At 41.9% G+C, this 20,847-nt stretch overlaps 1 protein-coding gene across 5 annotated transcripts; it reads left to right on the top strand.

Annotated features, from left to right (window-relative positions):
• Positions 1-11: 11 nt before the first annotated feature.
• On the top strand, positions 12-20,626 carry LOC115156812 (histone deacetylase complex subunit SAP130). Of its 5 annotated transcripts, none has more exons than XM_029704510.1 (19): positions 12-147; positions 4,039-4,162; positions 4,961-5,235; positions 5,330-5,497; positions 5,619-5,763; positions 5,960-6,203; positions 6,356-6,594; positions 7,503-7,607; positions 7,893-8,034; positions 8,298-8,416; positions 8,707-8,985; positions 9,250-9,424; positions 11,794-11,886; positions 12,055-12,404; positions 12,580-12,804; positions 12,946-13,071; positions 17,089-17,192; positions 17,564-17,677; positions 18,082-20,626. In XM_029704510.1, the coding sequence occupies exons 1-19, from the start codon at positions 121-123 to the stop codon at positions 18,238-18,240; spliced, it is 3,213 nt and encodes a 1,070-aa protein (XP_029560370.1). In that variant the 5' UTR covers positions 12-120; the 3' UTR covers positions 18,241-20,626. The 5 variants fall into 5 exon arrangements, with proteins under 5 accessions (XP_029560370.1, XP_029560371.1, XP_029560374.1 ...); XM_029704511.1 differs by having other exon boundaries at positions 14-147; positions 5,634-5,763; XM_029704514.1 differs by having other exon boundaries at positions 130-147; positions 4,039-4,166.
• The last annotated feature ends 221 nt before the right edge of the window (positions 20,627-20,847 follow it).

A 20,847-nucleotide genomic window follows, 5' to 3' on the forward strand; every position in this document is an offset into this window, starting at 1 on the left:
CAGCAACCTCGTTATTTTTTTCATATGGCTTTTATTTTTGCAATGTGGCTAAACAAACTCTGAAAACCGGAAGTTTTCAAATAGTGCTGCTTGTGTAACACGCGCGTAGTAGAAAGACGGATGGAGATATCTGATCACACAAGCAAGGTATGTTCTTGTTGCAATTTCAATATAATCGTACTGTTTGTTAGTAACTACCGATCATCATTCCAGATGAATCTAACTAATAAAAAAACGTGATTTTCGTCGGTTCATTGACATAAATAATGCAGCAGTTAGCTAACTAACCTTAGTTAGTGGGGGCGCGATTTCAATTAATAGCTAGCTAGCTATATTAGTAACTAGCAGCTGTGTACTAACCTAACGTAGTAGGCGTAAAATAAACTGGCAGGGTAACTATAGCTAACTACGACTTCGGTCAAACACCCGCACACTTGTGTTGTTTCCTTGTTTTAAAGCAGCTAAACCGGAGATGATAGTTCATCTGTCTTCAACTTGGTTAGGTAGAAACAGGTTTCATCGAAGTAACGTTAACCAACCAGTTAACTAGTAACAAGCAAGTCTCTGACCAGCCGACTAACTTAGTTAGATAGCTAGATGTAATGTCACCTACAGTCGCTTGCTAGCTATTGGTACTGCATTGAAGTTGTAGCAAGCTAATGTCAAGGACTCGGGAGTAGACAATGTTATCCTTGGCTCGGATCCAGTCCACTGCAGAGTGTTCATGGCCAAGCCTTGGCCCGACTCAAGTTAGCAGCTGTTTGTGGCTAGCAATGTTTACAACTTGCAGAAGAATCATTTACAATGTCATGTACGGCAGGGTTCGAAATTTGGCCAGCGAATAATTTTATTTGACCCCATCAAGTTTTCTGAGTAAAACAAATGTCGTTGTTATTTGTTTATTGTTGTACATAAAACTGTATACACACCAGCAAATCGGCTCCAAGTGATTAACATTTTGGAAATCTGTTCCAAAGTATTCCCACGCATAATGGAGAGAGATACGTGAGAGTATACTAAAATAAGTTCTGATATTATGTTTTAGTCATATGTTTTATATATATTTGATTTTGTTTAAAAGTAATGTTTGTGCCCCTCCCCTTTTCGGAGGGCAAAAATCTACTTTATTTTTACAGCTTTTTCTTTTGTTGTTATGTGTATGTTTACACATGTTTTACATACATGGCTTTTTTTTTTACTCTAGTAGTTACATAGCAAGAATAAAGTAATTTGATATACATTACATCTGGATAGTACTTATCAAAAGTCAAATCAAGTGTTATTTGTCAAATGCGCTGAATACAACAGATGTAGACCTTACAGTGAAATGCTTACTTACAAGCCCATAACCAACAATTCTGTTTTGAGAAAAATAAGTGTTAAGAAAGTATTCACAAAAATAAACGGAAGTTTAAAAAAAATTACCCAAAAAAATAATGAAAGAGCAACAATAAAATAAGACTAAAGAGGCTATGTACAGAGTCAATCTGCGGGGGCACAGGTTTGTTGAGGTTATATGTACAGTACCAGTCAAAAGTTAGGACACACCTATTCATTCAGGGGTTTTTCTTTATTTTTACTATTTTCTACATTGTAGAGTAATAGTGAAGACATTGAAACTATGAAATAACACATATGGAGTCATGTAGTAAACAAAGTGTTAAACAAATGAAAATACATTTTACATTCTTCAAAGTAGCCACCCGTTGCCTTGATGACAGCTTAGCACTCTCTTGGCATTCTCTCAACCAACTTCATCAGGTAGTCACCTGGAATGCATTTCAATTAACAGGGGTGCTTTGTTAGAAGTTAATTTGTTGAATTTCCTTAATGCGTTCAGTTGTGTTGTGACAAGGTAGAGGTGGTATACAGAAGATAGTCCTATTTGGTAAAAGACCAAAGTCCATATAACTGCAAGAACAGCTCAAATAAGCAAAGAGAAACGACAGTCCATCATTACATTAAGACAAAAGCATTCCAGGTGAAGCTGGTTGAGAGAATGCCAAGAGTGTACAAAGCTGTCAAGGCAAAGGGTGGCTACTTTGAAGAATATAAAATAGATTTGGATTTGTTTAACACTTTTTTTTGGTTACTACATGATTCCATATGTGTTGTTTCCTAGTTCTGATGTAGAAAATAGTAACCAGTCAAAAGTTTGGACACGCCTACTTATTCAAGGTTTCATTCTTAAAAAAAAAAAACGTATCTACATCAAAACTATGAAATAACATGTATATATTTTTTTTGTGGGGGTGGTAAAAAGGACCACAGTAAAATAACTTAGTCTATGTGCGGGGGTACAGTGGGACTACATTGGAGACTTATATTTCCCTCACTAACTTTAAACATCAGCTATGAGAGCAGCTAACCGATCGCTGCAGCTGTACATAGCCCATCTGTAAATAGCCCATCCCAATCTACCTACCTCATCCCCATATTGTTTTTATTTACTTTTTTGCTCTTTTGCACACTGGTATTTCTACTTGCACATCATCATCTGCTCATCTGCTCATCTATCACTCCAGTGTTAATTTGCTAAATTGTAATTACTTTGCCACTATGGCCTATTTATTGCCTTACCTCCTCACGCCATTTGCGTGACTGTACGCTTGTTTATTCCATGTGTAACTCTGTGTTGTTGTTTGTGTCGCACTGCTTTGCTTTATCTTGGCCTGGTTGCAGTTGTAAATGAGAACTTGTTCTCAACTAGCCTACCTGGTTAAATAAAGGTGAAATAAAAAAAAACGGTTAGTCAAGGTTATTTCTACATGTAGGTAGGGGTAAAGATAATAAACAGCAAGTAGCAGCAGTGTAAAAACAAAGGGGGGGTGTCAATGCAAATAGTCCGGGTGGCCATTTGATTAGTGGTTCAGCAGTCTTGTGGCTTGTGGGTAGAATCTGTTAAGGAGCTCTGGTACCGCTTGCCGTGCGGTAGCAGAGAGAACAGTCTATGACTTGGGTGACTGGAGTCAATTATTTGGGCCTTCCTCTGACACCGCCTAGTACATAGGTCCTGGATGGCAGGAAGCTTGGCCCCGGTGATGTACTTGGCTGTACGCATTTCCCTCTGTAGTGCAACTGGTCAGGATGCTCTCGATGGTGTAGCTGTAGAACTTTTTGAGGATATGGGGACCCATGCCAAATCTTTTCAGTCTCTTGAGGGGGAATAGGTGTTGTCGTGCCCTCTGCACAACTTTCTTGGTGTGTTTGGACCATGATAGTTTGTTGGTGATGTGGACACCAAGGAACTTGAAACTCTCAACCTGCTCCACTACAGCCCTATCGATGTGAATGGGGGAGTGTTCGGCCCTCCTTTTCCTGTAGTCCACGATCATCTCCTTTTTGTCTTGCTCACGTTGTTGTCCTGGCACACACTGCCAGGTCTCTGACCACCTCCCTATAGGCTGTCTCATCGTTGTCGGTGATCAGGCCTACCACCGTTGTCGTCAGCAATGCATCTTCTCCATTGTTTTTGATGATAGGCCTCTGGTAGGCCTAAGTTATGATCAAATAGCCGCAATAGCCTACTTGACCACTGTTAAAACTGTAACTTAAAGCGGGTACAGCCTCTGTGTTCACAGTAAACGTGCGCCGGAAGTTTGACCAAATTTTAGCGATGTCCAAGTTTGCTCAGCAGTGCCCCCCAAAAAATGAGGGAACATTGGTGATAACTATTATAGAACATGAGCTTTTAAATCCACTCCTCAGCTGCTCTTAGTTCATCCCACCCTTCTCTGTAAAACGCCCTCTTATGATTTCAATGTGCCATATTTCTTTCAAATGTGCTATGATGTTTCACATAAATTCAAATATTTGTTTGGGCGTCTTGCAGCCAATTTACAGTTAACAAATTGTAATTTTGTTCCGGCTCCATGACCATCCACTCAAGAAAAAAATCGTCACGCGTCTGAATCAAGTTGATGATCCCCGATTTATACGGTTTGCAGAAAATACCTGCTTAGATGTTGGCAACATTCATCTGTGCAAACTTGTATCTACATACCTGTCAGGTTTAATATTGTTCTCTTCCTTGAATAGCTATCAAGTGTGTCAGAAGATGAGTTCTCAACAATATCCACGACCGGGAATACCTCCTGGTATGGGACAAAACCAGACTCCTGGAGGAAACACTGCGTTGCTATCTGGTGGTCAACCAAACACGGCAGGTAACATTATGGAACCTGCTAACCCACAGCAGAACTCCCTTTGCATCACAGCTTTCACAACTATTTGCAGTGGTCAGTCAGTGTATGAAATCATTGGTCAGTGGTGTTAACTACTTAAGTAAAAAATACTTCAAAGTATTTTATCCAGGCTTTATCTCATCCGGGCGTGATTGGGAGTCCCATTGGGCGGTGCACAATTGGTCCAGTGCTGTCCGGGTTTGGCTGGGGCAGGCAGTCATTGTAAATAAGAATTTGTTCTTAACTGACTTGCCTAATTAAATGCAGGTAAAAAGAAAAAAATATATATATACACACACTACCGTTCAAAAGTTTTCGAAATGTCCTTGTTCTTGAAAGAAAAGCACATATTTTGTCCATTAAAATAACAGAAAATTGAACAGAAATACAGTGTAGACATTGTTAATGTTGTAAATGACTATTGTAGCTTGAAACGGCAGATTTTTAATAGAATATCTACATAGGCCCATTATCAGCAACCATCACCAGCCCTGGCTTATCCGTAAATAAACAAAAACAAGAAAATGGTGCCTTCTAGTTTGCTTAATGTAAGGAATTTGAAATTATTTTTTACTGTTGATACTTAAGTATATTCAAAACCAAATACTTTTAGACTTTTACTCAAATAGTATTTTACAAGGTGTCTTTTACTTGAGTCATTTTCTATTAAGTTATCTTTACTTTTTACTCTTTACTCAAGTATGACAACTGGGTACTTTTCCCACCACTGCAAGTCTTCTTCATAAAAATAAGTACTCCAACTCTTTGTGCCACAGGAGGGGCAGACGATAGCAACCGTGACCCTCACCCGGACCATGGTCCTCGTGACCACCCCAACAGTGGTGGTGGAGCATCGACCTTCAGGGACGACAAGCAGGAGACAGTGGTGGTCCGGCCTTACCCCCAAGCTCAGGTCCACGGACCCCCCCAGGGTCACCCCACTACAGCAGGTCACCTGTCCCTCCAGCAGGGCATGCCTGTCACAGTGTCAGCCCCTCCGCCACACATCCCCCAGGGCCTGCCTCTGGCCTTCACTGAAGGACCCATGAAGGTATGGATGTGGGAGCTCTGTCTGCTGCATTAGCCATCTCTCCCTGTGTCTTGAGCTGACTCATCTACTTTATCTCGTCCTCTCATCTCTCCAGCCAGCTCTGAAGTCTCCCATGGCCGGTCGAGTGATCGCCCCAGCACCAGCCAACACCCAGGGCCACATCACCCTGCCACCTAAGGTGCCAAGCCACGTTACTGCAACCATGGAGAGCACCGTGCCTCAGACCGCCGGCATCCCTGTAGCAACTATCAGTGGCCAACAGGTAAGGACTGGTGTTTGTAGCTGTAATATACCCCAGCAATAATATAACCTATTGAGGTCTACCCAATGTGATGACATGATGAAAAATGTGGTTCCAAATCTATAATGCTTTGTGTCCATGGGCGTGGCGTTTCCAGGGCAACCCCAGTAACCTGCACCATCACCTGATGACGACCAACGTGCAGATCATCCGCAGCCATGCCCCGCCCCTGCAGCTCGGCTCTCCTGGAGCCCCCCAGCACACTTTCACCTCCCATCTACCCAGAGGTCAGTCAGTCCCCGAGACAGGATAGTAGCATAGCTAACGTTAACTTTTATCGTTCTGAAAATAGTCAAGGTGCTTACCTTGATCCCCCCAAAAAAATCACCATAGTGGTTTGTTCCTATTTTAACCCACTGTAGGTCCTCAGCAGAACCATCCTAAGAACCGACATGGATAACTGTTGTTCATGTGTGTTTCCAGGAGCTGCTGCAGCAGCTGTGATGTCCAGTTCCAAAGGACCCACCGTACTGAGACCTGCTACAGGCCCCAGTGGTGGCACTGGCCCACCTACTGTCCAGCACATCATCCACCAGCCCATCCAGTCCCGCCCTGTAGTCACAACGTCCACGGCTGTGATGCCCACAGTGGTTGCCCCATTAACGGCCACCAGGCCTCAGTCCCCAGTGGTTAGCTCAGCCACGCACTCCGCAGAGATGGTTCATGGGTAAGGAAAATAAACACAGTATGACATGCTGAAAGCGTTAACCATTCTTTACCGTATTTTGTAAATGTATCTAGATAGTTAATTTTACTATTCCAGCTATTGCAAGTGTACGTAAAACCAATGTTAACTATCGCTTTGCTCTCTTCCCTCAGGCGTCCAGGACTAAATATCCACCCCCCTTCAGCCACTCTGAGCATCCAGCGTCAACCCCCATCTCGGGACAACCCCACACGCATCACCCTGCCCTCCCACCCTGCCATTGGGGGTCAGAAACCCCAGCTGCCCCACACCATGGCACAGAAGCCCATATTCAGCAATGTGACTCCTGTCGCTGCTGCAACTGTTGCCCCCATATTAGCCACCAATACTGCTCCATCGCCTAGCACTACAGGTGATGCAATTGTTGTGATAGAGATACACTACCGGTCAAAGTTTTCGAACATCTCCTCATTCAAGGATTTTTCTTTATTTTTACTATTATTCTACATTGTAGAATAATAGTGAAGACATCAAAACTATGAAATAACACATATGGAATTATGTAGTAACCAAAAAAGTGTTAAACAAATGAAAATATATTTTATATTTGAGATTCTTCAAAGTAGCCACCCAAATAACCTTGATGACAGGTTTGCACACTTGGCATTCTCTCAACCAGCTTCATCAGGTAGTCACCAGGAATGCATTTCAATTAACAGGTGTGCCTTATCAAAAGTTAATTTGTGGAATTTCTTTCCTTAATGCGTTTGAGGCAATCAGTTGTGTTGTGACAAGGTAGGGGTGGTATACAGAATATAGCCCTATCTGGTAAAAGACCAAGTCCATATTATGGCAAGAACAGCTCAAATAAGCAAAGAGAAACGACAGTCCATCATTACTTTAAAACATGAAGGTCAGTCATTAGGGAAAATTAAAAGAACTTTGAAAGTTTCTTCAAGTGCAGTTGCAAAAACCATCAGGCTCTCATGAGGACCGCCACGGGAATGGAAGACCCAGTGTTGCCTCTGCTGTAGAGGAGTGTGCAAAGCTGTCATCAAGGCAAATGGTGACTATTTGTAGGGTCTCAAATATATTATGTTTTTTCATAGTTTTGATGTCTTCATTATTATTCTACAATGTAGAAAATAGTAAAAAATTAAGAGAAACACTTGAATGAGTAGGTGTTCTAAAACTTTTGACCTGTAGTGTAGGTCTAACTTATCTATTTTCATTCCTGCATCATAATGACACTATCAAGACTGAATGTTTCCTTTATTCTGCTTTAATGTTGTAATAACCACATTATCGTGCCTCACCCAGGCTCCGGACCCCACCCCCAAATGACCAACAGTAACATCGTCACCATGACGATGACTTCTCATTCCTCCCACGCCACAGCAGTCACCACGTCCAACATCCCCGTGGGTATGTTTCTCAGTCATTAATGTTGGAGTGCAAAGGCACCAAGCTGCTCTCTGGAGTAACCTACTCCACATTTCATGGAATGTTCACTTATCTAAGAAGTCATTGATGGGAGTAGAGTGGCTATTAAATACAGTGACACTTTCGGTTGTCAACGGTTGAATGCATTGCGCCAGATTCTGTCATGTTTTAGCTTGCTTTGAAGAAGTCTCTATAGGGCGATCATATGTTGTAAAATTAACATTTCACCCAGCTGATTGTACACCATTCCACCTCCACCCTCTTCAGCTAAGGTGGTTCCCCAGCCGATAGCCCACACCTCGCCCAGGATCCAGCCGGAGTACCCCGGAGAGAGGGGAAACCTGATCCCCATCTCTGGTCACCGCTCCTCCCCCAACCCCATCACCATGGAGCCCCGCAATGACAACAGGTTAGAAACGAGGGCTGATTTAATTCATTTTTATTTTGGGTTGACGACAATACATTCATCAACAAGATGATTATTTGATCCAGAGGATAGGGCATTAAAACACTTATTTCCAATGTGGTCCTCATTGGTCCTGGGCTACAGTAGTGTAAAATGACAGCGCCTCCTTATTTCTGTTGTACTTGGAGTAAATTCCTGGCTGTTAGTTGAAAGTTTTCGATATGGTTGTTTTATTTCATTCATTTGATATGCATGTTCCCCCACAGGCAATCGGTGCCAGTGCAGTTCCAGTACTTCCTGCCTACCTACCCTTCCTCACCGTTCCCCCTGACACACACCTACACCCCAATCACCAGCTCTGTGTCCACCATCCGACAGTACCCAGGTACAATTCACCTCTCCTTCTTAACAAAATGCTACATCTGGCTCTTTTGTGACTCTCAACCAGTCAGATAATACTCTTGTCATTTTCACAGAGCCAGATTGTTAACTTCTGAGCACTCCCTTTAATAAAGATTATTGATCATTTTGTTAATAAATTACATTTTTAATTAGTTCTGACTTTCTAAACCATGTTCAACATAATAATACACTAGTCTAATCTACATCTATAATACCAGATATATATCGCTCATTCTGTGTGTCAAATCCAAACCCAACCCGTCGACCCTACAGTAACCCCTCAGGCCCCCAGCGGCACGGCCATGCAGACCCAGACGAGTGTGGGCGTGGCGTCGGCGGTGCACCTCAACCCCATGCAGCTGATGACGGTGGACCGCATCGCTCAGATCAACACGCAGAACATCCAGCCCGCCGGCATGGCCACGCAGGGCATCCAGCCAACCACCATCAGCGCCCAGGGCTTGCACGCCGCCACCGGTCAGATCACCGCACAAAACATCCAACCGGCGCCCATCAACCCACAACAGCCAGCCAATGAGAACAAGACCTCAAGTGAGTTGGTGAACGAAGCAGTTTAAGTGTCGTTGAAAGTTTAAATGAGTTTGTGTCAGGTCTGAAATATATTATGAATAGAATCATTCTACGCATTTTCTCCAGTCAAGTATTTTCACCCCTATATTCATCTGTTTGGTTACATTTAATTTAACGTTATTTATTGGAGATAGGAAAAAAAGTATTACTGTGATTCATGACAGCTATTCTTTTCAGACAACTATTCAAAACAACTATTCTAACAACGTTGCTCTGTCTTCTCAGTTGTGTTAGCAGACGGCACCACTCTGGTAACCAACCCCAAAGGCCAGACGTTCGGCAGCAGCCAGCCGCCCACCTCTGTGGGTCAGACACACCCCCAAAACACTGGGCCTGGTGCCCCCACCCTGGTGTCCTCTCCCCGACCTAGCATCCTACGTAAGAAGCCTGCCAACGAGGGGTGAGTTTAGAAAACCCCTCACGGTTTTCCTTTCCTTACTAGAGCAGTCGTGGTCACCAACTCTTGTCATGAGTAGGGCTGTTACGGTGACCGTATTACCGCCACACCGGCGGTCACGAGTCATGAAGGCAGTCAAATTCCACGTGACCGTTCAGTCACGGTAACTAGGCTTCTCAAAGCACTGATGCTGCTGATGGTCATTAGTAGCCTACCAAACTTGCTAACTGCCTGGTACTCAGCACTCTATTGTCCCTCTAATCACTCTGACATCAATGCAAATGTATTTGAAAATCTAATCAAACACTTCATGAGAGCCCATGAGCTCATGTTGCACAACATTTCGATAGGCTATGCAATTGCGTGAGAAAACCGAGTGATGGCCTCTATTAAAAAGAGGAGGATCCCATCAGCTTTCTATAGGCTAGGCCTACTATATTTATTTCTCAACTTTCCTAATATTAAGTACATTGCTTGTCTTTACAACAGGAGTATAGCCTACCTGGCTGGCATGAAAAAGAAACACAGGAAAAGCGTAATTCGCTATTTAAGTGCATAGATGACATGTATTTTTTTCCCCTGCTGCCCCTGTTTCGTTACAGGTGCATGATAATGCTCCATTCTAAGTCAAAACAAATTTTACACACATATTTTCTATGTAAAGACAAGATTAAATCAAGAATAGTCGGATGGGTGACAATATTAGCTTATCACTTGTGAATGATGCCCAGCTTAAGTAGTTTTTTGTTTTTACTTGTTCGAATCATAGTCACACACCTCATGTAGCCTAGCCCATAGGCCTATATGTTTTAATAAGGTTTGTAACACAACTAAAGTGCCAAATAACTAAGCACATTTAAAATTAAGCACATTAATCCGTTTTACAAGGGGTGTAGCGCTTAACTGGCATACACATAAGCTGCACGTGAGTTTCAAGTTTGGGGAAGAAAGTTTTCAGCATAAAAATGCACCTTTTTATAATAAAAGCATTACATGCATAATCGCATTTGTGGTCAGTTTTGATAATGGTGTTTTCCCTAATGGAACATTTGCACTTATAGCCTATTGCAGTGTGCACATTGTTGTGCTTATAATGTGAAGAAATAGCCTAATAGTTTATAAAAATGTTCTGATCTGCCATGCAGACCCAGACGTTGTCTGAAGTTTTTTTGATGCTAGTGGTTGTATTAATTTGGGATCTATCGCATCCCACAACTCTCCCAGGCTGTTTGGAATGTTTATTTCTCGCACAGAATATAATAGGTCAACTTGTATGCTATGGGGGATAGTAGATTGACATAGGTTAGTGATTTTGCTGTTCGTTAAGCCTAATTATCTTGTTGGCTGACGAAAAGTAAATACCTTCCATATGCACCTCGGAATTGGATAAGGACGGGCGCAGTTGCGTCCCCGATGTGTCTGTCTTCACTTGTAGCCTGTGAGAAAGACCTGATCAGTTGATGACAAGCCGTGTGAGTGAGTAGTGCTTCGGAGCAGACAGCACTCAGGGAGAAGGGCTGCAAAGGACATGGATTTTTTTATAGTACATTATGGCCACACAAAGCGGATGCCATCGGGAAATTCAAGGCATTATCAAGGGCTTGTCAAATTGTGAATGAGAGACTGACGAAGTGTGTACATCCTGCACACAAAAAAACAAAGCAGAGCTCATGCCTTTTCATACAACTTCTTTCAAATCATCATTAGAGTCTCATCTTGCTGCCTTACAATGTATTAAAAATCATAACATATAGCCCAACGTTTGTTGAACAACTAAAGTTACATGAATAACTCATTAAGCATTTGGAATACCTATTTCTTTGTTAACCAATCAACACAGAATAGCTGCATGTGCGCACTCCCTCAAATCGTTTGGAGATTTGTTCAATATATTCTTCATACTATAAAATAATGCCACGGAATTCTAAGCAAATCTTGTCTGCTAAGTGAACGGGTGTCGCCCACAGCCATATGGCATAGCCAGATCAGGACCTAACATAAGGACATCTGAGTATGCGATTCTGTTCTTCTGAAATAGGCTACATTTTCTTCATATCATGTTTCTTTAGACATGTTTAAAATAAATAATGGATTTATTGTGAAGGTGTAGGCTATATTACATGGATTAGACTTTTAAAAATGTAGATGTTCCAAAGGTCTGCATCAGTGGCTTGTAGGCTATATGTGGAAGCCACGAGATGCTAAATGTGTTTGTTAATTACCAGTCAATTACCGTGAGATTGACAGTTATTTGCTTGACAATCACCGGCTGACAATTTCGTGACCACCACAGCCCTAGTCATGAGCAGCTACAGTTTGAGTAGGCTTTTCTTCTATCCCAACACTAACATGTGTCTGTTTTCCCTATAAAGGTCTGCAGTGAGGAAGAACCTGATCCCAGAGGCCAACAGCCCCAGGATAGACGGAGGAATCAGGCATGCATCAGGGTTTCCACGCCCAGCAGGGTAAGACGTAGCACTGCACATTGTTAGTAGGCCCTGATCAAAGACTATGCTGTGTACACACGCTAGAATCCTCTGGTCAACCGCATACTCCTGTATTAATAATATCTTGTAATTGAAAATGTACTTAAAATGATTAGGTGGTTGATGATCTTTTCTCTGTCCTCCCAGTGTGAAACACAAGCCTGATCTCCACGTGTCCCTGGCTCCCCCAGTGATGTCATCATCCATGGAGGCTCTGCCCAGCCATCAGACCAATGAACACCCGCAGCATCCCGGAGCCCCGCCCCACCAGCAACCCTCTCAGCCAATCCAGACGCTCCTTTCAGTGTCAGCACCCCCACACTCACAGCCTGGCCCCGCCCTGTCCGCCATCACTCCACCAATCTTGTCTATGGCCAACGTGGTTGTTCCGCCTACCCAGTCAGCGGCAAGTAGCACGGCAGCATGTGGAATAAGCTCCACCCTCCCTGAGATCAAGATAAAGCAGGAGGTGGAGGCCATGGATACCTCCAAACCAGGTACATTTGAATGGAAAAATGTATTGTCCTATTGCTGATCTAGGATCAGTTTGCCTTTTAAATCAAAATAAATAAAGGGAGGGGGGGCTGATCAGCATTCCTACTCTGAGACACTTTGTGAATATGGGCCCTGAGCTATTGATCTCCTGGTTCTTCCTCTCTCTCCTCCCTCCAGGTCCCCCCATGCCCCATGGTGGTGCCCCATTGTTGCCCATGATGCCCAGTGGGGATGTGACCCCCGGGGCCTCACCCAGGAAGAAGCCCCGGAAGCAGCAGCATGTCATCTCCACGGAAGAGAGCGAGATGATGGAGACCAACAGCACGGACGAGGAGAAGGTCCTGGCCAGACCCCTCAGCATGAGGGCCGAGAAACGCAAGTCGCCCCTCAAGGAGTACATAGGTAGGAGAAAGTAGATACTCAACCTCTTTATTCATGATTCACTTGTCCAGGTTAAGGGTAGGTTTGCTGCAGTTACGGTAGGCTAATTTCTCTATATTTGACCTTGTGTAAGTGACCACTGTACGTTTCTCTTCCCTGCAGATGAGGAAGGGGTGCGTTATGTCCCCACCCGTGCTCGCCCCCCGGTCACCCTCCTCCGCCACTACAGGAACCCCTGGAAGGCTGCCTATCACCACTTCCAGAGATACAGTGACATCCGGGTCAAAGGTCAGAGCAATGTCTTTATTATTGGTAGCATTCAATCATAACTGTATTTATAAATGGATAAATGGATTTTCATACATTCTGGGTTCTAAGAGCTTGTTGTGGGACTGAAATGCACTTAATGGGACTAAAATGCGACAGGTAGCCTAGCGGTTAGAGCAATGGGCCCATAACCGAAAGGTCGCTAGTTCAAATCCCCAAGCCAACGAGGTGAAAAATCTGTCGATGTGCCCTTGAGCAAGGCACTTAACCACAGGAGGCTGCTAAGGGGAGAATGGCTCATAATAATGTCCAGAATGGAAACCATGTGTTTGATACCATTCTGCTCCAGTAATTTCCACAAGCCCGTTCTCCCCAATTAAGATGCCACCAACTTCCTGTGCACTTAACCCTAATTGCTCCAGGGTCACTGTTGATAATGGCAGATCCTGGCTGTGAACACACACTCCGAGGGTGTGTGAACATTTCCAATTCACAAATGTGTATTAATACACACTTGTACATGTGTGAAATAGGACAAATATATGCACCACCAAATGACCCACAACAGATGATATGTTAAACTGGCTAAAGAAGTGGCTGATTTCATTATCACACCTCTTGCCCACATTTTTTATGTATAATTTGCAAAGACCATTGTGCCCGATGAACTGAAAATGGCCAAAATTGTTTCCGATTCATAAAGCTGATCCAGCGAACTTGACAAATTACAGGCAATCTGAATTTCGCCAGATATCAATTTTTTTTGTTGAAGCTTTCATATAACAGATAAATAAAATATCTTAACATTGAAAAGACTGTTACGCAAACATCAGTATGGCTTCAGAAAATCTCACTATTTAATTGACGAAATGCATAAAGCAAATGATCGCAAAGATCATACATTAGGTATCTTGCTGAAAACTAGGAATGGGCATTTGAAATGATTTCTTTATTCAAATATGATTTTTTTTTTCTCTCGAATATCCGAAAAATACATGTGCTTTAAAGAAAAAAAAAACATTTTTGGAGACTTGCTTGCGTGACTCGGGAGAGTGCTGAGGCACGTTCAGTTCGCTTGAACGTTTGCTACATCTCAAAAGGTTTGTGTTGAATGGCAAGTTTCCCTCAAACATTCTTGTATGTTCTTGAATAAACGTTATGGTATGTTTGCTCCTTTTTGGTGGATGTGGCGAGGTATGTCTTGAAGCAATGAGTGACTTAAAGGGCAGTGACCATGTTGACAGGGTTCCCCAACCCTTCCTCGTTTTTCAACTGGTTGTTCAGTACAGCACCGTTTCCATTAAATGTTCCAGAATGTTAAAATGTTGGAGGGAGAGACTACACCAACTCGCGCTAGTTAGACAAAATTTGTTGCTGCCATAGGTTATCTATCATACCATCTGTTTGTGCCTGACTTGACTTAATCAAATTGGTAGAAAGAAGCTAGCTAGCTAAAGTAGCCAGCTAAATTAGCCAACTAGCTAACTAAAGTAGCAAGGCTAATTGAGGCTATTTTGCTGCGCTCCCTGTACTTGTCAACAACAACTCCATTCATATTAAACAACTCCCTACCTGTTGGCTGATCATACTCATTTAGCCAACTCGTAATTTTTATTTTAATTCCATTTTGTATTGATTTAGAAATCGGCCACTTCACTTGCTACGCTGTAGCGCCGCTGTGATTGACCGACAATAACAACAAGCTACACATGTGAAACGGGTGTGTAGGCTACCGGTGTCTATTTATTATGGGGCACACTCATAACTGTCACTGTTTTTATTTATATTTTGAATGTAGTGGTCTATCCTTGTAGGCTATGTAGCAATGACACACAGATCATTGTATTTAAAAAAAAAAACATTTACGTAAGATTAATACTTTCCCAAGTAATGGTATAGTAACGTCCGTTCGAATAACTGCACCCATCCCTAATCATAATATTTTATTACAAAAACTTAAAACTAGGGAGTGAATGACCAATCAAGCAAAATGTGATTTTCAAAGAAATGGAGATTAATTGTGGTGTGCCGCAGAGATCAACACTTGGACCCGTATTATTTTCTCTATATAAATGATCAGCCAAATATTGTTTGCTGATCATATGTGTGTTTTACTCTCACAGAAATCTCAATTACCTTATTAATGTTGTTAATGATGAACTGTGTAATATCTCAGTGGCTTAAAATCAACAAATTGTCACTGACTCTAACAAAAAACTAAAACAAATATGATTTAGACCAAAGAACAGAAAATACAGACTATATAGAGGACCACAGTATGAGTCATAATGCCCATAAAACAGAAATTGTTCCAATCGTTTTCCACCATAAATCTTTCCCATAGGGGATTTTAGAAACACTTAAAATAAGGGCTGTGTTTCATGTAGGCTTACCCCACGTCCACTGTGGGGCTCTATAGGGTTCCATATTGATAATATACCTTTTGATCAAGCCTGTACAACCCTCTTTCTTGGTGTTTTGATTGATGATGAATTGTCATGGAAACCACTAGTAGCCTAGTGGTTAGAGCATTGGGCCAGTAACCTAAAGGTTGCTGGATCGAATCCCCGAGTTGACAATGTAAAAATCTGTCGTTCTGCCCCTGAACAAGGCAGTTAACCCACTGTTCGCCAGTAGGCCGTCATTGTAAAAAATGATTTGTTCTTAACTGACTTGTCTAGTTAAATAAAGGATCAATTTACATTAAATAAAATCACACATAAAGACTATAACCTCTAAGATCAGAAAAAATACGAGGATACTTGGCAAAATGCGATATGTCATAAACCGGAGCACTGCTCTGTCTACACAATGATCTTCCCATTCAGCAGTGACTGTAACATTACATGGACCAGCACACACCATACCAAACTACTATCAATCTATCGCCTGCAGAAACGCTCATTATAAATCATATCTGCTGGTTTTCGAGACCTTTCATCACCACTTTTCAAACTACTAGGACAGAATGTTTATCGAAGGAATTCTCTTCAAGTTGCTCAATTTGTTTACGGCTCTTTTAAGTCACTTATTCCCCGCTTTCTTCAAAAACGATTTCACTGCCACGTGAATTCCATAACTACTAACAAGAAACAGACAACTGCTGGTCACCCACATTCAAGAACAACTAATTCTGAATGACCTACAGAGGCCCTATGATCTGGAACTCAATCACGGCTGAATATGCCAAGCAATCCCTGTCATTGTACTGAAGACATTTTTTGAGGCACCTACTGTCCATCACAGCTCTACACCCTAGTAGTTGGACTTTCTGCTTAGATTGTATTTTATTTATGACCACTGGGGGGGCGGTGCCTCTCGACAAACCCTTTTGGGTTTCTTTCCCCCTCCTGCACATCGTTTTTTTTTTTTTTTACTGTGTAATAACTGTCGTTCTATTTTGCAAATAAATTTACTAAAAACTAAATTTATATTATAAAATATTATTTTCGAGAGATGTAAATTCACTTTTTGGTGGGACTGAAATGGTATTATTATGGGTCTGAAATGCGCTTATTGAGGACTGAAATGGCAGTGATGCTCTGGAGGCTTTTTGATGTTGATTTGTTTATTCATTGTTTTGTTTGGACAACTAAATTACACCACAATTATTACAACATCATCACACAAGGTTATTATTCTCACCAGATGTTAAGATGCATACATAGGAAAACATTTAGAAATCACACACACACATACACACATCAAGAGGACAACTTTTCTTGTGCTATGTGCACTGTGAATCCAAACTGGAAGGTGTAGTATGCTATGAAAGCGAGTGTCATTTGTTGGCTTTACGTTTTTGGAGACATCACAAAATGCTAATCAGGGAAATGCTATTTACCTTGCTAGCAAATGACCAGTCACTTTCATAGCACACATATTACATGACTAGGGCCTAGAGTTTATCCCTGCCATGTAATTTGACCAGGAAAAACTCCTGACCCTAGTTATAGTTAAATAGCTTAATGATGTGTGTTTGTTGAAGGTATTACTGTATTATAATATGGCTTTAATGGTGCGTTGTCATGGTTTCAGAGGAGAAGAAGGGCACCCTGCAGGACGTAGCCAATCAGAAAGGGGTGGTGTGCAGAGCGCAGGGCTGGAAGATGCACCTGTGTGCTGCACAGCTCATGCAGCTGGTGAGAGAAACACTACTTCCCTTTTACAATGATCTTTGTATAGAGAGTACAGTTACTCAGTGCAGTCAACATTGTAAGCACTATGAAAAGACAACTTAAGAGTTATGAAGTTGGAGGTGGAGCGAAAAGGGATGACACTTGAAAATTATACCCGAGTGGATCTCCTGGTCTCGCGTCAGAGAGAGCGACGACCGTCTGCACTGAAAGTGCTTCATGGTAACGCATCACGTTATGACGTAGCTGTCGGAAGACAATGAAGTGGGTCTAAAACTAGATCTTCATAGAACAAGAGACTTGTCCTCCTGAATAAGTCAGTTGTGATGTTGTAGTGTTGGTCTTTATATGTCTCTCCTCTCTCTCTCTATCGCTAGACTAATCTGGAGCATGACGTGTACAGCCGCCTCACTACCCTCCAAGAGGGTCTGATCCCAAAGAAGAAGGCCGGGTCGGATGATGACCTGCACCGTATCAATGAGCTCTTACAGGTCAGAGGTCAAACACGCGACAACACAGCTTTTCCAAATAAATCCATGCACGTCTGCTGCTCATGGGTAGGAACAGAGTTTTCTCAGACCACGTGACCTAACCAGGAAAGACTCTAGGCCCTAGTTATAGCCTACAAACCCCATATGTTTTCTCATCACTCATCACTATCTGACTGACCACAAGTTTACAATATCTAAGAACTCGCTATTCCCATAAACACTACTGCTACACACTATTATAACCAGGCATGCCGCCAGGTATCAGTATTTGGTCTGGTTTTGATCAATTCCACAGGCAGCTTTATACCATTTCTGAGGACTCAAGGGAAATTCTACCTGGGCCTAGTCTTTGTTATGAATGTCAGTCAGCCATTTTGAATTGTCTCTCCCTCCCCTTTCCCCAGGGTAACATGCAGCGCTGTAAGCTGGTGATGGACCAGATCACTGAGGCTAGAGACACCATGATGAAGGTGCTGGACCACAAGGAGAAAGTCATGAAGCTAATCAACAAGAACGGTGGAGCCAAGAAAGTCAACAAGCTGAAGCGCAAGGACAAAGTCTAGAACAGAGGTGGGACAACCAAGCCTAGGCTAACCCCCTGTACCTTTCTCTTTTTGAGGACCGCACTAGTCTACACCCCTCACTGATCTGACCATGATTTGACCATGGACAACTGGCAGATTGTGGCAGTATGGTGTCTGGGGTTACTTGTTAGCTGTGCGTGACCGTCCAACCACTCTTGACCTAGAACTGTGACCTACAACTGAGACCCAAGTGGTCGGCAGAAGGAACAGATACAGTTCCACTATGTCCAAGTGGGGAGCTTGTCAACGGACAGGAATGTACAAGTATTAAGACTGCTTCAGGAAGTTGGTTTGTCCTCAGTTGTTGATTGGATGGCGGGTAGAATTATTATGATTTGATTGGTTGAATGATGGTCTAGAGGGGATGCACTATGTTGAATTAATACCCTTGAACATTGTGTGGTGTAAAGCATTGATATGGGTTGTTGAACTATCATCAAGTACTTATTACGTAATAAATGTGTAAATCTGTACAATGTATTTATCCTTACTTCACTCTGGTAATGGGATCAAATCAGAAGTGTGCTACCAAGTGCAGTCATTGGAAATGTCACTCTACGGTCCAAATGAAGAGTTTTGTGTATCACAGTATTCCACAGCTCTTGGGACAAATATATATATATATATATATATGTCAAATACATTGTCATGTGCTTGTTTTAGCTTTGAGTTAGCCGCCTGGCAAACTGAATCAAGTACAGCTTACGTATTTGACCCCAGGTTCAAGGTAGTATTCTCTAAGTAAAGATTGTAAAAGAAAGTGCAACTGTCATCTCGTCTATACCTTTCACTCTATTTGGGACAAAATATTTAAGGGATGCCTTCTACTGCTATCAGTAGCTGAGTGTACAATGTCTGTAAACCTATAGGGACAATGTACTTTAGGGGGCTTTAGCTTGGAATGTTGTACAAGTATTGTTCTTGGTTTGTGGGCAAAGGGAAAGACACTAAAACTGCAACAGTGTTATTCATGGCAGTCTGACATTTGAAATGAAGACATGACTAGCATTTTGATGCATCTCCTAATCAATCATACAGTATCAGACCGGAAGAGGCGAAGCGAGAGGTTTTACTCCGCCCAATATCTGTCCGTGAAAATAAGCCCACAAAGTGAGGAATTTTTGTATGGAGGTCAATGAGTGTCGAATTTGGTCAACAAAAAATGTAACTAATTAGCTACGTGAGGCTTATTTGATTGAATATAAGTTTTGCAATGATAAGGTTCTTACGAATGCACTCACGTAAGTGGATTCTCGTGACATTACGGCAACTTCGGAAAATATAAATAAATAGCTTTTATATCGGAGTTGTGCCTGCTGTTATAGAGAGAGATGTAGTACTTATCATGGGTATCACATGTTTTAGCATGGACATTGCAATTGAGGGCTTCCACCATTTTAAAGTAGTCAACTGGGTGGGGATTTCTGAGTTGGGAGCAATCAACTAATGAAGAAAATGTACTACCTTAAAAATTGAGATGTAACCCTGATGCTATAATGGCACAGATACAAAGATGAGTCCTCCATCTCTATGGCCTGTTGTTCAAACACGCATCTGTCCTCATTGGCTAGAATAGTCCCACCTGCGCCTCGTTCTGCCTGCCTTCCATCTTTTGAGAACATGTATTTCCATTAGAGCGGTTACTCCATGAGTCTACAGTAGATAAAAGTTGAATAAGGATAGATCTGTTGTCCTCAGTCGCTACATGTCTATTGTCTATTAATGTTCTAATTCTAAGTAAGCATGCAAAATATTGCTAGACAGTCAATGAGGAGTGTCTCGTTATAGAGTTATTTGCTGAAGAACACAAGTTCTTTTAAATGTAAATGGACATGTTTTTTTTAAAACCAATATGAACTGTGAATATACAAGTATACCCACTCATCAAAAGTGACGCTATTATTTGACGCCTTTGGTGTATGGTAGTTGATTACATCAATACAAGGTCATCTGTAGCTTCTGAACAACCTTCAGTGGCAGGAAGGTTCTTTTGTGCTTTTTGTATGCCATATCTTGTTGATTCTGTATAGTATCAACTATGTTTTGATAGGATATGGATTAAGAACTGTATGAAACAAGGTGAAATTGTGCGTCCATAGGCTTATATTGTGCATATGCACACAATGTACAGTATCTATACATTCTTTAATGTTGTATGTGTAAAAATAAGTAGATTTTGTTGATTATATGGCCTTTTTTTTTCTTTTTTTTGACCAAGCAGGTTTGCTAGTGTATTTTTCATTTATTTTACTATGCGTTGTAGTTTATGGTGAATGTGTATTACATGCAGTTGGGTCTAGATTATTACATTCTGTTTGTTTGTTTTGCCATTCCCCATCACTGCAATAAAGACACTTTGTACTAAGCATGTGGCGTGTTATATTGGCAGTACCAGTACGCAAAAATGGGACTTCATTTTGTAACGCTATGGATATTTGCACACTGGATGAACGGTTAATTTACAGTAGTATGTGTGAAAGATTAGCCACTCCCTCACTTTGTAATCCCATAAATTGATCTATGTATTACTGGCCCAGGGGGTCTGAGAAAGTACATACCGATGTATATACGTGTAGTTGTTGAAGG

Source organism: Salmo trutta, chromosome 21, assembly GCF_901001165.1.
Source record: "Salmo trutta chromosome 21, fSalTru1.1, whole genome shotgun sequence".
Classification (NCBI taxonomy): Eukaryota; Metazoa; Chordata; class Actinopteri; order Salmoniformes; family Salmonidae; genus Salmo; species Salmo trutta.